General features: G+C 44.8%; 1 protein-coding gene across 1 annotated transcript; it reads right to left on the bottom strand.

Moving 5' to 3' along the window:
• Positions 1–14,976: 14,976 nt before the first annotated feature.
• On the bottom strand, positions 14,977–16,184 carry LOC127314977 (uncharacterized). The gene has a single exon (XM_051345520.2). The coding sequence runs from the start codon at positions 16,182–16,184 to the stop codon at positions 15,399–15,401; it is 786 nt and encodes a 261-aa protein (XP_051201480.1). The 3' UTR covers positions 14,977–15,398.
• Positions 16,185–17,376: the final 1,192 nt, after the last annotated feature.

Genomic DNA, 17,376 nt, shown 5'->3' with positions numbered 1-17,376 from the left:
GCAGTTTTAGCAATTTCAGGCAGTTTTTCGCGCTTTGCATTAGAAGTGGAAACATTGCTAACACCAATTCTTTTATTAGTATGAGTAGAAGGTGCAGCAACATGTGTAGCATTAGCATTACTAGTGGTGGTAATAGTCCAAACTTTAGCTATATTCTTCTCTTTAGCTAGTTTTTCATTTTCTTCTCTATCCCACCTAGCACGCAGTTCAGCCATTAATCTTATATTCTCATTAATTCTAACTTGAATGGCATTTTCTGTAGTAACAATTTTATTATGATGATTCTCATTAGGCAAAACTTTCGATTTCAAAAGATCAACATCAGCAGCAAGACTATCGACTTTAGAAGCAAGTATATCAATTTTCCCAAGCTTTTCTTCAACAGATTTGTTAAAAGCAGTTTGTGTACTAATAAATTCTTTAAGCATGGCTTCAAGTCCAGGGGGTGAACTCCTATTATTGTTGTAAGAATTTCCATAAGAATTACCATAGCCGTTGCCATTATTATAAGGATATGGCCTATAGTTGTTACTAGAATTGTTCCGGTAAGCATTGTTGTTGAAATTATTATTTTTAATAAAGTTTACATCAACATGTTCTTCTTGTGCAACCAATGAAGCTAATGGAACATTATTAGGATCAATATTAGTCCTATCATTCACAAGCATAGACATAATAGCATCAATCTTATCACTCAAGGAAGAGGTTTCTTCGACAGAATTTACCTTCTTACCTTGTGGAGCTCTTTCCGTGTGCCATTCAGAGTAGTTGATCATCATATTATCAAGAAGCTTTGTTGCTTCACCAAGAGTGATGGACATAAAGGTACCTCCAGCAGCTGAATCCAATAAATTCCGTGAAGAAAAATTTAGTCCTGCATAGAAGGTTTGGATGATCATCCAAGTAGTCAGTCCATGGGTTGGGCAATTTTTAACCAGAGATTTCATTCTTTCCCAAGCTTGAGCAACATGTTCAGTATCTAATTGTTTAAAATTCATTATGCTACTCCTCAAAGATATAATTTTAGCAGGGGGATAATATCTACCAATAAAAGCATCCTTGCATTTAGTCCATGAATCAATACTATTCTTAGGCAGAGATAGCAACCAATCTTTAGCTCGTCCTCTTAATGAGAAAGGGAATAATTTTAGTTTAATAATATCACCATCTACATCTTTATATTTTTGCATTTCACATAGTTCAACAAAATTATTAAGATGGGCAGCAGCATCATCAGAACTAATTCCAGAAAATTGCTCTCGCATAACAAGATTCAGTAAAGCAGGTTTAATTTCAAAGAATTCTGCTGTAGTAGCAGGTGGAGCAATAGGTGTGCATAAGAAATCATTATTATTTGTGGTTGTGAAGTCACACAACTTAGTATTTTCAGCGTTGGCCATTTTAGCAACAGTAAATAAAACAAACTAGATAAAGTAAATGCAAGTAAACTAATTTTTTTGTGTTTTTGATATAGTAAACAAGATAACAAGTAAAGTAAAACTAGCAACTAATTTTTTGTATTTTGATTTAGTGCAGCAAACAAAGTAGTAAATAAAACTAAGCAAGACAAAAACAAAGTAAAGAGATTGAGAAGTGGAGACTCCCCTTGCAGCGTGTCTTGATCTCCCCGGCAACGGCGCCAGAAAATATGCTTGATGGCGTGTATTTCACACGTTCGTTGGGCAACCCCAAGAGGAAGGTATGATGCGCACAGCAGCAAGTTTTCCCTCAGAAAGAAGCCAAGGTTTATCGAACCAGGAGGAGCCAAGAAGCACGTTGAAGGTTGATGGCGGCGGGATGTAGTGCGGCGCAACACCAGGGATTCCGGCGCCAACGTGGAACCTGCACAACACAACCAAAGTACTTTGCCCCAACGAAACAGTGAGGTTGTCAATCTCACCGGCTTGCTGTAACAAAGGATTAACCGTATTGTGTGGAAGATGATTGTTTGCAGAAAACAGTAGAACAAGTATTGCAGTAGATTGTATTTCAGTAAAGAGAATTGGACCGGGGTCCACAGTTCACTAGAGGTGTCTCTCCCATAAGACGAACAGCATGTTGGGTGAACAAATTACAGTTGGGCAATTGACAAATAAAGAGAGCATGACAATGCACATACATATCATGATGAGTATAGTGAGATTTAATTGGGCATTACGACAAAGTACATAGACCGCCATCCAACTGCATCTATGCCTAAAAAGTCCACCTTCAGGTTATCATCCGAACCCCCTCCAGTATTAAGTTGCAAAGCAACAGACAATTGCATTAAGTATGGTGCGTAATGTAATCAACAACTACATCCTTAGACATAGCATCAATGTTTTATCCCTAGTGGCAACAGCACAACACAACCTTAAAACTTTCTCACATCGTCCTGTGTTAATGCAGGCATGAACCCACTATCGAGCATAAGTACTCCCTCTTGGAGTTACAAGCATCTACTTGGCCAGAGCATCTACTAGTAACGGAAAGCATGCAAGATCATAAACAACACATAAGCATAACTTTGATAATCAACATAACAAGTATTCTCTATTCATCGGATCCCAACAAACGCAACATATAGAATTACAGATAGATGATCTTGATCATGATAGGCAGCTCACAAGATCCGACAATGATAGCACAATGGGGAGAAGACAACCATCTAGCTACTGCTATGGACCCATAGTCCAGGGGTAGACTACTCACACATCACACCGGAGGCGACCATGGCGGCGTAGAGTCCTCCGGGAGATGATTCCCCTCTCCGGCAGGGTGCCGGAGGCGATCTCCTGGATCCCCCGAGATGGGATCGGCGGCGGCGTCTCTGGAAGGTTTTCCGTATCGTGGTTCTCGGTACTGGGGGTTTCGTCACGGAGGCTATTTGTAGGCGGAAGGGCAGGTCAAGAGGCGGCACGGGGGCCCCACACCACAGGGCCGCGCGGCCAAGGGGGGGGCCGCGCCGCCTTGTAGTGTGGCCCCTCCGTGGCCCCTCTTCGTCTCTCCTTCGGACTTCTGGAAGCTTCGTGAGAAAATAGGCCCCTGGGCTTTGATTTCGTCCAATTCCGAGAATATTTCCTTACTAGGATTTCTGAAACCAAAAACAGCAGAAAAACAAGAATCGGCACTTCGGCATCTTGTTAATAGGTTAGTTCCAGAAAATGCACGAATATGACATAAAGTGTGCATAAAACATGTAGATAACATCAATAATGTGGCATGGAACATAAGAAATTATCGATACGTCGGAGACGTATCACACCACCTTGGCCGGTGGTACCTGTCTTCTTCTTCTTCATCGTCTTCCAAATCCTCGAGATCTTCCACCCGAGGGGACTCAGCGTGCTTGTTCCGAAGTGGGAGAGGCCCTAGACGTTTGAACACGGACACGTTAGCTGCATCCTTCCTCTTTTGTTTACATTCTGGGCAGTTGCCGATTGTAGGCAATCGGCTCATTCCTGAATCCCAGCAGTGTCTGAAGAAGGGGCAGTCCCAGTGCCTATCCTCGTCGTCTTGCTCCCTCGATTTTTCCTTGGCACGGCGCTCGTATTCCTCCTCGTCGCGATCATGCCGACGATGTCTCCTGGCGTCCCTAGCCAGACGGTCTCTATCATCATCGTCGCTGGATCGTCGGCGTTGGCTATATTGACTCACGTACTTGTTGAGGAGGTGATCAGAGAGAGGTCGCTGATATCTTACGTTCCTTACTTCTCCCTCTGTGATATAGCGCTTGCCATCGTGCCGGAGCCGATCGCGTGGAGCGGCCTCCTCTGTGTCCTTGCTACGAGAGCAGCTGCCCTCGTCTCCATCCTTGCCAGAGTGGTGTCCAGGTCCTACCATGTTGATGTTGAACGAGAATCCTGGCTGGCAACCTTCAGGGTAAGTGCACTCCACCATGTTAACGGCGGGGAAGGGGTGGGTGTCGACCTTCATGGCGTACTGGTTGAAAATCAGACGTCCTTGTTCTATCGCCATTTGGATCTGCTGACGCCACACCCTGCAGTCGTTGGTGGCATGGGAGAACGAGTTATGCCATTTGCAGTATGGCTTTCCGTTCAGCTCCTGTACCGTGGGGATTTTGAGGCCTTCGGGTAACTTCAACTGCTTCTCCTTGAGTAAGAGGTCGAAGATTTGCTCAGTTTTAGTTACGTCAAAATTAAACCCTCTGGGCGGACCTGGTGGCTTAACCCATTTGCAGGACACGGGGGTTGCCCCCCGAGTCCATTCAGCCACTGCTACTTCTTGATCTCCCGCAGAGCCTTCGTCTTCATCTGCCTCAACCAGGACTACCGCACGCTTGAATTTGTCCTGGTACAAGTCCGGGTGGCGCTGTTCATATAACGACAGTTTCTGAACCATGTGCGCCAGTGAAGGGTAGTCTGCTTGGGAGGCCATGTCCTTGATTGGTGATGCAAGGCCCACCACTGCCAACTCGACTACTTCATTTTCAGTCACACGAGCCGAATAACATCGGTTCCTAAGATTTCTGAAGCGCTGGACGTATTCTGCCACGCTTCTCCACGCTTCGACGTATTTGTGCTAGATCGGCAAGGCCAGACTCGGAAGCCTCTGAGTGATACTGCATGTGGAACTGTTCTTCCAACTGCTTCCAAGTCCGGATCGAGTCTGGTGGCAACGAAGTGTACCACCCGAGAGCCGATCCTGTGAGGGACTGTGCGAAGAACCTCACACGTAGCTCATCTGCTGCTGAGATCGTGCCCAGCTGTGCCAAATATCGGCTCACATGCTCGATGGAGCTGGAACCATCTGATCCATTAAACTTGGAGAAATCAGGGAGCCGATATTTGGGTGGTAGCGGGATCAACTCGTACTCGTTGGGGTACGGCTTGGAATAGCCGATTGTCCTCCTTTTCGGCACCATGCCGAACTGGTCTCTCGATGGTATCGATTTGATCCGCGGTGCTTTGGCTGCAGAGTCGAACTACGAAGATTTGCCGGAGTGGCATACTTAGCTAGCCATGCTTGCTTTTCCAGCTCTGAGCCAACCTGCAGGAGCTGAGCTCACGGAGGTTTGTTGGAGTGGCATACTTAGCTAGCCACGTCGCTTCTCAAGATCTCTTCTTTGAAGTTCCTCCTGCTTTTCCAGAAGTCCCTGCTGTTGCGGCCTGGTTTGTGAGCGCCCGGTTGCCGCAGTCTGGCACGTATGTGCACGTGTATCTGTGAGGGATCTCCTTAGGCGCCTCGTGCAAGAACTGGTAGTCACTAGGGTCACCACCGATCTTGTAGACGACGAATGCCGGTGTATTCGGCACCTCTGGTGCTGCCAACGCGAATGGCAACGGTGGACGGGACTGGAGTGGTGTCTCTCCCTGGTAAGTCCCGAGAGCTGGTCCTGACGGAGAGTACTGATGCCTCATGATTTCCTGGATCACCCGAAGAGCGACGCGCTCCAAAGTGTTCACCAGGCTCTCAGAATGGCGGTGTAGTGAATGAGCTACCATGAAATTGATCTCCTGACGCAAGGACGCAGTGCGTTCTTCTAACGGGGTGGACAGGTCCACTCCATCGGGCGCGCCTTCAGGTGTGAACTCTCTCCACCTGATGCCGTGTGAGCGGGTCCTGTGAAAAGAGCCGATGAGGTCGGCTTCGAGGACAGCTTTGACATCGTCATACTTCTTCTTGAGCTCCTCGGTCAGATCCTCGTACGTGACTGGAGTGCCGTCCGCCATCTCAGATGTAGATGGCGATGTGGTTGATGTCGAAGATTGTCCCACCGGGCGTGCCAGAATGTGTTGCGGTCAGAAACCCACCGGCGAGCAGCGACGGGCAACACAGGAGAGCCGGGAGCAACTTAGGGCTGCGGCTGGCCCTGGTCCCTCCGAGCGACGGCCCGCAAAGACTCCGGCACGCACGTCCGATGCTGGTGCAAGGGCGTGCCACCTGACCTATACCTGGTCAGGAAGGTGATGGAGATGCCTCGCTTAGTTTCCTGCATGGCATACACGTAAACATTAAATACGAGCCTCGATCGGCTCTCAGGTTGTCCTGTGAATCGGCTCACAGAGCCGATCCACCCATGATTCGCACGAGGTGTACGAATATATGGTGGTCCTGCTTGATCAAGATAAAGCTAAAACGATCTACGACGATTTAGGGTTTTCACCGCATAATCGGAACGTCCTACTCGTGATTGGGCCTCGCGGCCGCGCACGGTGATCGTAAGCCGATCCTAGACAGGGCCTAAAAACCAACACGAGGTTGATCCCCGGAACATCCTGTCTAGGGCTAGCAAACTACACCCTACGCGCCGCTGGATCCTCCAACCCTTTGTAAGGCCTAACTATGCAGATATTAAACTAATCCTTGAAGAACAAGGAGCAACCATAACGGATCGGATCTACTAAATAAAGATCAAGCGGGGTGCCGCCCCTACGCCTGAGATAGGCGTAAGGGCGGCTAGATGTCTAAGGGTTGCACGACGATAGCATGTGATACGAAGAACAATGCTAACCCTAACACATCTAAGATAACTACGTTGCTCGCCATCAAAAGGGCTTCAGTATGAGCAACGCATGGATAACGAATAAACTTGTACTGCCTAGATCGCAAGATGCGATCTCGGCAGCATGATGCTTACCCGGAAGAAACCCTTCGAGACAAGGGAGTTGGCGATGCGCCTAGATTGATTTATGGTGAACGTGATTGTTGTTTATTTCATAAACCCTAGATACATATTTATAGTCCGTAGACTTTCTAACGTGGGAATAATCCCCACCGTGCACGAGACAAACTCTAACTAACCGACACGTATCCTACTATATTACAGATACACGGGCAAACTAGCCCAAACTTTGCATAACAGGCCGATTCACGTATTTCTTCCATGTATATTCTTCAAGCCCATCTTGATCGCGGCCCACCTCTGACTCGGTCAAATTCTGGTGATAACACAATCTCAATCATGTAAGGCAGCTCATTAGATCATTGTATTGAAGTACGTAGGAGAGAGATTAACCACATAGCTACCGGTACAGCCCTTAGCCTCGAGGGAGAACTACTCCCTCCTCATGGGAGACAGCAGCGGTGATGAAGATGGCGGTGGTGTCGATGGAGAAGCCTTCCGGGGGAACTTCCCCGTCCCGGCGGCGTGCCAGAACAGAGACTTCTGTCCCCCAGATCTTGGCTTCGCGATGGCGGCGGCTCTGGAAGGTTTCTCGTACCGTGGCTTTTCCGTATCGAAGATTTAGGTCAGGGGGCTTCTTATAGGCGAAGAGGCGGAGTCGGAAGGGTTACGGGGGCGCCACACAATAGGGGGGCGCGCCTGGCTCCTTGGTCGCACCGCCCACACGTGTGGGGCTACCAGGGCTCCCCTCTGGTGCCTCTCCGGTGTTCTGGAAGCTTCGTGCAATTATAAGATGCTGGGCGTTGATTTCGTCCAATTCCGAGAATATTTCCTTACTAGGATTTTTGAAACCAAAAACAGCAGAAAACAGGAACTGGCACTTCGGCATCTCGTTAATAGGTTAGTTCCGGAAAACGCATAATAATGACATAAAGTGTGTATAAAACATGTGGGTATCATCATAAAACAAGCATGGAACATAAGAAATTATAGATACGTTTGGGACGTATCAAGCATCCCCAAGCTTAGTTCCTACTCGCCCTCGAGTAGGTAAATGATAACAATGATAATTTCTTAAGTGACATGCTACCAACATAATCTTGATCAACATTATTGTAAAGCATATGAAGTGAATGAAGTGATAGTAAAGATAATGACTAAACAACTGAATCATATAGCAAAGACTTTTCATGAATATTACTTTCAAGACAAGCATCAATAAGACTTGCATAAGAGTTAACTCATAAAGCAATAGATTCAAAGTAAAAGGCATTGAAGCAACACAAAGGATGATTAAGTTTCAGCAATTGCTTTCAACTTGTAACATGTATATCTCATGGATAGTTGTCAACATAAAGCAATATAACAAGTGCAATATGTAAACATGTAAGAATCAATGCACACAGTTGACACAAGTGTTTGCTTCTAAGATAGAAAGAAGTAGGTAAACTGACTCAACATAAAGTAAAATAATGGCCCTTCGCAGAGGGAAGCAGGGATTAAATCATGTGCTAGAGCTTTTTAAGTTTTGAAATCATATAGAGAGCATACAAATAAAGTTTTGAGAGGTGTTTGTTATTGTCAACGAATGGTAATGGGTACTCTAACTACCTTATCAACCAGACTTTCAAGAGCGGCTCCCATGAAGGACGTTATCTCTACCAGCAAGGTAGATCATCCCTCTTCTCTTTTGTTTACACATGTATTTTAGTTTCATTATTGATGACACTCCTCCCAACCTTTTGCTTACACAAGCCATGGCTAACCGAATCCTCGGGTGCCTTCCAACATTCACATACCATGGAGGAGTGTCTATTTGCAAAATTAAGTTGCTTACTGATAGATCAGGGCAAAGCATGTGAAGAGAATTATTAATGCAAGTTAATTAATTGGGGCTGGGCACCCCATTGCCAGCTCTTTTTGCAAAATTATTAGATAAGCCGATATGCCACTAGTCCATTGTGAAAGTCTGTCAAAAGTAAATGACAAGATCGAAAGATAAAACACCACATACTTCCTCATGAGCTATAAAACATTGAAACAAATAAGAGATAATAGCTTTTGAATTGTTTAAAGGTAGCACATGAAGTATTTGCTTGGAATGGCAGAGAAATACCATGTAGTAGGTAGGTATGGTGGACACAAATGGCATAGTTTTTGGCTCAAGGATTTGGATGCACGAGAAGAATTCCTCTCAATACAAGGCTAGGCTAGCAAGGTTGTTTGAAGCAAACTCAAGTATAAAATGGTGCAGCAAGACTCACATATGAACATATTGTAAGCATTATAAGACTTTACATCGTCTTCCTTGTTGTTCAAACACCTTAACCAGAAAATATCTAGACTCTAGAGACCAATCATGCAAACCAAATTTTAACAAGATCTATGTAGTTCTTCATTAATAGGTGCAAAGTACATGATGCAAGAGCTTAAACATGATCTGTATGAGCACAACAATTGCCAAGTATCAAATTATTCAAGACATTATACCAATTACCACATGCAGCATTTTCTGTTTCCAATCATATAACAATGAACGAAGCAGTTTCAACCTTCGCCATGAACATTAAAAGTAAAGCGAGGAACACTAGTGTTCATATGAAAAAGCGGAGCGTGTCTCTCTCCCACCAAACATGAATTTATTCAAACAAAACAAAAACAAACAGACGCTCCAAGTAAAGTACATAAGATGTGACCGAATAAAAATATAGTTTCAAGAGAAGTGACCTGATAAGTTGTCGATGAAGAAGGGGATGCCTTGGGCATCCCCAAGCTTAGATGCTTGAGTCTTCTTGAAATATGCAGGGATGAACCACGGGGGCATCCCCAAGCTTAGACTTTTCACTCTTCTTGATCATAGTATATCATCCTCCTCTCTTGACCCTTGAAAACTTCCTCCACACCAAACTTAAAACAAACTCATTAGAGGGTTAGTGCATAATTGAAAATTTCACATGTTCAGAGGTGACACAATCATTCTTAACACTTCTGGACATTGCACAAAGCTACTGGAAGTCAATGGAACAAAGAAATCCATCCAACACAGCAAAAGAGGCAATGTGAAATAAAAGGCAGAATCTGTCAAAACAGAACACTCCGTAAAGACGAATTTTTTAGAGGCAATGAACTTGCTCAGATGAAAATGCTCAAATTGAATGAAAGTTGCGTACATATATGAGGATCACGCACGTAAATTGGCAGATTTTTCTGAGTTACCTACAGAGAACCCTGCCCAAATTCGTGACAGCAAGAAATCTGTTTCTGCGCAGTAATCCAAATCTAGTATCAACATTACTATCAAAGACTTTACTTGGCACAACAATGTAATAAAATAAGATAAGGAGAGATTGCTACAGTAGTAACAACTTCCAAGACTCAACAAAACAGTAACAAAATAAAACATGGGTTATCTCCCAAGAAGTGCTTTCTTTATAGCCATTAAGATGGGCTCAGCAATTTTAATGATGCTCGCAAGAAATAAGAGTTGAAGCAAAAGAGAGCATCAAGAAGAAAATTCAAAACAAATTTAAGCCTAACCCACTTCCTATGAAAAGGAATCTTGTAAATAAACAAGTCATGTAGGCATAATGCAACAAGCATAGGAAAACTAGACGAGCGCAACTTCAAGATTTTCAGCATATAGAGAGGTGTTTTAGTAACATGAAAACTTCTACAACCATATTTTCCTCTCTCATAATGATTTTAAGTAGCATCATGAACAAACTCAACAATATAACTATCAAATGAAACATTCTTATCATGAGTCTCATGCATAAAATTATTACTACTCCCAACATAAGCATAATCAATTTTATTAGTTGTAGTGGGAGCAAATTCAACAAAGTAGCTATCATTATTATTCTCATCATCAAATATAGGAGGTATAGTATCATCATAATAAACTTTATCCTCCATAGTAGGCGGCACCAGAAGACCACTATCATTATAATCATCATATATGGGAGGCATATCATAATCAACATAAACTTTCTCCTCAATACCCGGAGGGCTAAAGAGATCATTTTCATCAAAAACCGACCTCCCCAAGCTTAGAATTTTCTATATCATTATCAACAATGATGTTCAAAGCGTTCATACTAATATTACTACTAGCATGCAAATAAGGTTCCATAGGTTTTTTAATATTTGCATTAAACCATTCATGTCTTGACTCGGGAAATAGTTTAAAGAGCTCACAGATGTTTTCCATTATGCCTTACTAGTGTAAAACAAGAAACAAAAAGATGCAATTGCAGGATCTAAAGGAAATAGCTTCGAGCACTCACACACAACGGCAACAGAAAAGTACTTAGTTACCTGGGACCGGAGTATGAGTGCCTTTTACCTTTCCTCCCCGGCAACGGCGCCAGAAAAGTGCTTGATGTCTACGGGTGCTTCTATTCTTGTAGACAGTGTTGGGCCTCCAAGAGCAGAGGTTTGTAGAACAGCAGCAAGTTTCCCTTAATTGGATCACTCAAGGTTTATCGAACTCAGGGAGGAAGAGGTCAAAGATATCCCTCTCAAGCAACCCTGCAATCACGATACAAGAAGTCTCTTGTGTCCCCAACACACCTAATACACTTGTCAGATGTATAGGTGCACTAGTTCGGCGAAGAGATAGTGAAATACAAGTAGTATGGATGTATATGAGTGGTAATAGCAATCTGAATAAAATATGGCAGCGAGTAAACATGCAACAGAACAGTAAATAAACGGAAATTCGATGTTTGGAAACAAGGCCTAGGGATCATACTTTCACTAGTGGACACTCTCAACATTGATCATATAATAAAACCACTCTACACTCTCTTGTTGGATGATGAACACCATTAATTGTGTAGGGCTACAAGAGCACCTCAATGTCGGAGTTAACAAGCTCCACAACATTCGATGTTCATATTTAAATAACCTTAGAGTGCATAATAGATCATTGCAATTATACCAAGTACTAACATAGCATGCACACTGTCACCATCACACTATGAAGGAGGAATAGATCACATCAATACTATCAAAGTAATAGTTAACTCCATAACCTACAAGAGATTACAATCATAACCTACGCCAAGTACTACATGATGCACACACTGTCACCATTACATCATGAAGGAGGAATAGAGTACTTTAATAACATCACTAGAGTAACACATAGATGAATAGTGATACAAAACTCATATGAATCTCAATCATGTAAGGCAGCTCATGAGATCATTGTATTGAAGTACATAGGAGAGAGATTAACCACATAGCTACCGGTATAGCCCTTAGCCTCGAGGGAGAACTACTCCCTCCTCATGGGAGACAGCAGCGGTGATGAAGATGGCGGTGGTGTCGATGGAGAAGCCTTCCGGGGGCACTTCCCAGTCCCGGTGGCGTGCCGGAACAGAGACTTCTGTCCCCCAGATCTTGGCTTCGCGATGGCGGCGGCTCTGGAAGGTTTCTCGTACCGTGGCTTTTCCGTATCGAAGATTTAGGTTAGGGGGCTTCTTATGGCGAAAAGGCGGAGTCAGAAGGGTTACGGGGGCGCCACACAATAGGGGGGCGCGCCTGGCTCCTTGGCCGCGCCGCCCACACGTGTGGGGCCACCAGGCCTCTCCGGTGTTCTGGAAGCTTCGTGCAATTATAAGATGTTGGGCGTTGATTTCGTCCAATTCCGAGAATATTTCCTTACTAGGATTTCTGAAACCAAAAACAGCAGAAAACAGGAACTGACACTTCGGCAACTCGTTAATAGGTTAGTTCCGGAAAACGCATAATAATGACATAAAGTGTGTATAAAACATGTGTGTATCATCATAAAACAAGCATGGAACATAAGAAATTATAGATACGTTTGGGACGTATCACCGGCCACCTTTGGTGGAGTCCACCTGGGACTCCACCCCTCTAGGGTTGGCCGGCCATGGGAGGTGGAGTCCCTTCGGGACTCCGCCTTCCAAAGTGATTTCTTCCGGACATTTCTAGAACCTTCTAGAACCTTCCATAAATGCACCGGATCATTTTCAAACTTATAAAATGACTTCCTATATATGAATCTTATTCTCCGGACCATTCTGGAACTCCTCGTGATGTTTGGGATCCCATCCGAGACTCCGAACAAAACTTCGAACTCCATTCCATATTCAAGTTCTACTAATACGACATCAAACCTTAAGTGTGTCACCCTACGGTTCGCGAACTATGTAGACATAGTTGAGAACCCTTTCCGACCAATAACCAATAGCGGGATCTGGAGTTCCATAATGGCTCCCACATATTCAACGATGACTTAGTGATCGAATGAACCATTCACATACGATACCGATTCCCTTTGTCACGCGATATTTTACTTATCCGAGGTTTGATCATCGGTATCTCTCTATACCTTGTTCAACCTCGTCTCCTGACAAGTACTCTTTACTCGTACCGTGGTATGTGGTCTCTTATGAACTATTCATATGCTTGCAAGCTATTTAGACGACATTCCACCGAGAGGGCCCAGAGTATATCTATCCGTCATCGGGATGGACAAATCCCACTGTTGATCCATATGCCTCAACTTATACTTTCCGGATACTTAATCCCACCTTTATAACCACCCATTTACGCAGTGGCGTTTGATGTAATCAAAGTACCTTTTCGGTATAAGTGATTTATATGATCTCATGGTCGAAAGGACTAGGTAACTATGTATCGAAAGCTTATAGCAAATAACTTAATGACGTGATCTTATGCTACGCTTAATTGGGTGTGTCCATTACATCATTCATATAATGATATAACCTTGTTATTAATAACATCCAATGTTCATGATTATGAAACTATAATCATCTATTAATCAACAAGCTAGTTAAGAGGCTTACTAGGGACTCATTGTTGTTTACATAACACACATGTATCAATATTTCGGTTAATACAATTATAGCATGGTATATAAACATTTATCATAAACACAAAGATATATAATAACCACTTTTATTATTGCCTCTTGGGTATATCTCCAACAATCACCGCACACAAACCACCGCCGCCACCATAACCAGACCAAGGAGCTTGGCGAGCTCCGCTGCCACCACCCGCACCGCGCGGGGTTGAAGAGCCGAGTCGCACCACTACCGCCGACCAAGCTCACAGAGAAGAGCTCCGCGGGCGCCGCCAACCGCCACACAGAGGGAGGCCGAGCAGTCGGCCGCAGCATCGCGAGCTCCCCGGTCCAGCCATGCCGCCCTCGCAGCCACATCAGCCGCCAATCCACCCATTGCACACAGGGCCGCCGCCCCGCCGTCCAGCACCGCTCCCGCCCCTGCAGCCTCGCCGGTGAAAGCCAGGAAGGAGGACACCTCCTTAGCCCCGGCAACCACAGGGCGAGCTAGCATGACCCGGGGCAACCCCGTGCAGGACCGCATGCCCATCTTGATCGACCCAGATTTTCACTTAGAAGGACCATCGAGAATGTGGAAGCCAATAAAAGACAAGCCCAACTAGCGAGCATTGGCCAAAACCAAGACGCTACAAAAATTTGAGAAGGAAATTCGAGTTGACTGAGTCAAAGCTTTCGAAATGCCGAGCTTGTGGAATATATTGAGCATATTTGAGCGGTCTAGCTCCTTGACCAAGTTTGAAGGAATGCCAACCTAGAAATCTTGAGATTCTAGAGCTTCATGAATATGGTTGGACCATCCGCATGCCATCTAAATTGTCCTTTCGGAGCTTTGCAACTATTTCTCTTGCAGTGAATATAGTCAAAACGACAAACCTTCTGTAGAAACCGTCTTCCCATGTTCATAGACATCATCCTTATAGTGTCCTCAACTGTGGGTGTCCTCGAGTATTCCTCCCCAAACACCTCAGCAACAAGCTTGAAAAATCTCTTGAAACTTATGTCATGGTGCTCTCAACAAGGCTAACAATTTCGTCCACACTATCAATTATCATAACACCATAGGCAAGCATAGGAAATGCGCCAACCACCTTCTAAACTGAAGTTGCAGGAAGAAGGCCTACTACATTTGGCTTCCTCGATCTTCAAGTAAAGCATCATGAACATCCACCTTCTGAACAATGTGAATGAAGAGATACCTCATCCACCTTCAGTATTTTGTAGGAAGAGGTTCTACAAATTTATAACATCTTTGCTTCTATAGCCCTTATAAAACTATTTAAACTCTTCCACTCACAACAAGTTAAGGCGCCAAAAGTTATGTTCTTATGCAGAAAAGAAAAATGAAATTGGTTGTTCCATGTACCATTGTGCAATTCACTCAACTAATAATAGTCCATCAATAATGAAATCTACTATTTTCTCTGATCTGTAATAAGTGTCGATAATTTAATATAAAGTTATAGTATCATGATATAATATTTATATTTATTTCAGTATATTTGCACATAAGTTGATGGTCAAAGTGTGTGACTCTTTATAGATCGTGTGGCGCGGAGGGTTACCTCATTTTATACAAAACTAAATACATGTACATACATAATTGAGGCCTGATTTGGTACTTCCTCCAATTCAAATTAATTGACTCAACTTTATCTAGATATACATGTATCTAGACATGTTTTAACTCTAGATGCGTGCTTATCTAAATAAAGTTGGGTTAATTAATTTGAATCGGAAAGAGTACACATATTCCCTCGAGTGGAAATTTGTCCTAATCCCGCCCAAAATTAAGTGACCCAACTTTTTGTAGATAACGATGTATCTACACACTAAAAACTAAAAACGTGTCTATATAACCAAATCTAGTTAAAATTAAGTCACTTATTTTAGGATGGAGGGAGTATGTGAAATTCTCATGTTCCCGACATCGTCAAGCTCTACCCACAACTACATGCCACCGTCATGCATCTACCTAGTCATGAGGCCTCCGTTGCTTTCGGCTCTCCTGTACGGCCGCCGCGGGCTCTTGAGCAGCGACTTCTCGTCGATGGGGAGCCTGTACGGTGACACCCTGAACCTCACAGCCTCGCGCCGCCGCCGCCTCTCCCTGGAGTGAACCAGCCACGCCACCACTGCCGCCATCACGCCCGCCGCCACGGCAAGCAAAGCCTGGTACACCCTGGCGCTGTACCGCCTCAGCCCGGGGCAGCTGTCCGCCACGACCGTCTCGAACGTCCGGCGCACGAACGTGCAGTCCGCCAGGCCGGCCAGCACCGGCCCGTAGCCAACCAGCCCGTCGCTCGCGTTGGCGACGGCTAGCGCCTGGGTGTACATCGCCGGCGTGAGGCGCCCCACCGTCGCGCACACCTCTGATCCCGACGCGCCCGTGGTGCGGCACACGAAGCCCTGCCACGCTTGCGGTGCATTGATGGCGGGGACCTCACCGGCAGCGCAGGGGCGGTCGGTGAGGTCCGCGCGGTAGGGGTTGCAGAGCAAGGGCACCGGAGGGCCGGACTGGTTGTAGTAGACAGGCGGGCCGGACTGGTTGTAGTAGACAGGCGGGCCGACCTGGGGCGGGACATTGTTGGCGTTGGAGACATTCGATAGCAGACCGTTGAGCGTGGCGACGAGCTGCTGGTTCACCTCCTTGCTTCTTCGCACGGCGTCGGTGGTCGCCGCCGCGTCGGCGCAGGGCAGGATGTCGTCTAGTGCAGTGTTATTCTGCGGGCGCAGAACCCATTCTTCCATGGCCATGCAGGTGTCCCCTACCACGCTGAAAAAGAGCAGAGGCACCGTCAGCTTCCAATGCATAATTCAGATTTTTAGAAGAAAGAACATACTCCCTCCGTTCCTTTCTATAGTACCTATTGTTTTTTGGCACGGAAATTAGCGCGAGCCATTTTTTCACACAAAACCCCCTAGCGGTATCACCGACAAAATAGGAAATTTAAAATAGATCTAAGAAATACATGACCAGATCAGTTTCCAGATTTTCTGGACTTGACCTGATCGGTGGAAGGATTCTTTGCAATAAAACATAGTTTTACTCTTATATTCTGAAACAAATGCGAAAAAACAATAGGCATTATAGAAAGGAACGGAGGGAGTATAAAAGTAATTCCCTCCTCTCAATGTTTCTCTCTCATTCTTTATAGATTGTAGTATTAGATGAGCTTCCCAACATGAGTTTCCGACCAGGTGAAAATGCAATGAAAAGACATCTATACCCCTATCTAACACTTAGATCCGATCTCAACTCCCCCTCCTCAACCAGCCCCGTCGTCCGCCGGAATCGATCCTCCACCGGCCAGCTCCTCCTCCCCTAGACAGCTCGCTCCTCCCCCAACAAGCTTCCTCCTCCCCCAGCCAGATCCCTTCTCCCCCAGGAAGAATCGGTCCTCCCCATCACCACACGATCCATGTAGCTCTGGAAACAGAATAAATGATCTCCTGTTTCTATCTTGAGTGCATTTTCACAAGACACACGCATAAACTTTCAAAAATAAATCCATGTACTGCAGCATATCTCATATATGCACGTGTTTTCATACTGTATTTTCAGAGCATTGCTATTATACTATCAGTCATACCTTGCATACAGTAAGATATTGCGATGCATTTATAACCATGCTTACCGGACAAGAATAACTGAAGATGTATCATTTTCACAAGAACAGTTAGCTGACTAGAGCATTTTCACAAGAGCAGCATATGCAATTAAGAAAGAGACTGGCGACTGGATCCATCAAAGAAAAGACTGAACAAGCAAAGATGACTGAACAATGACACTTAACACTGAAGAAAAGACAACAGTGTACATGACCATGACCCCATCAGACAACTTCTTTACAACAGAAGAACTGAGATGTAGTATGTGAGTGGTTGATTATTAGAGCTAACTTCACATTGACTGAATATTTGCAAGTTAATTTACTGCATCAAGTGA

This window comes from Lolium perenne, chromosome 7 (assembly GCF_019359855.2).
Source record: "Lolium perenne isolate Kyuss_39 chromosome 7, Kyuss_2.0, whole genome shotgun sequence".
NCBI lineage: Eukaryota > Viridiplantae > Streptophyta > Magnoliopsida > Poales > Poaceae > Lolium > Lolium perenne.
Note: the sequence above shows the minus strand (reverse complement) of the source record. Positions and strands in the feature narration are given on the sequence as shown.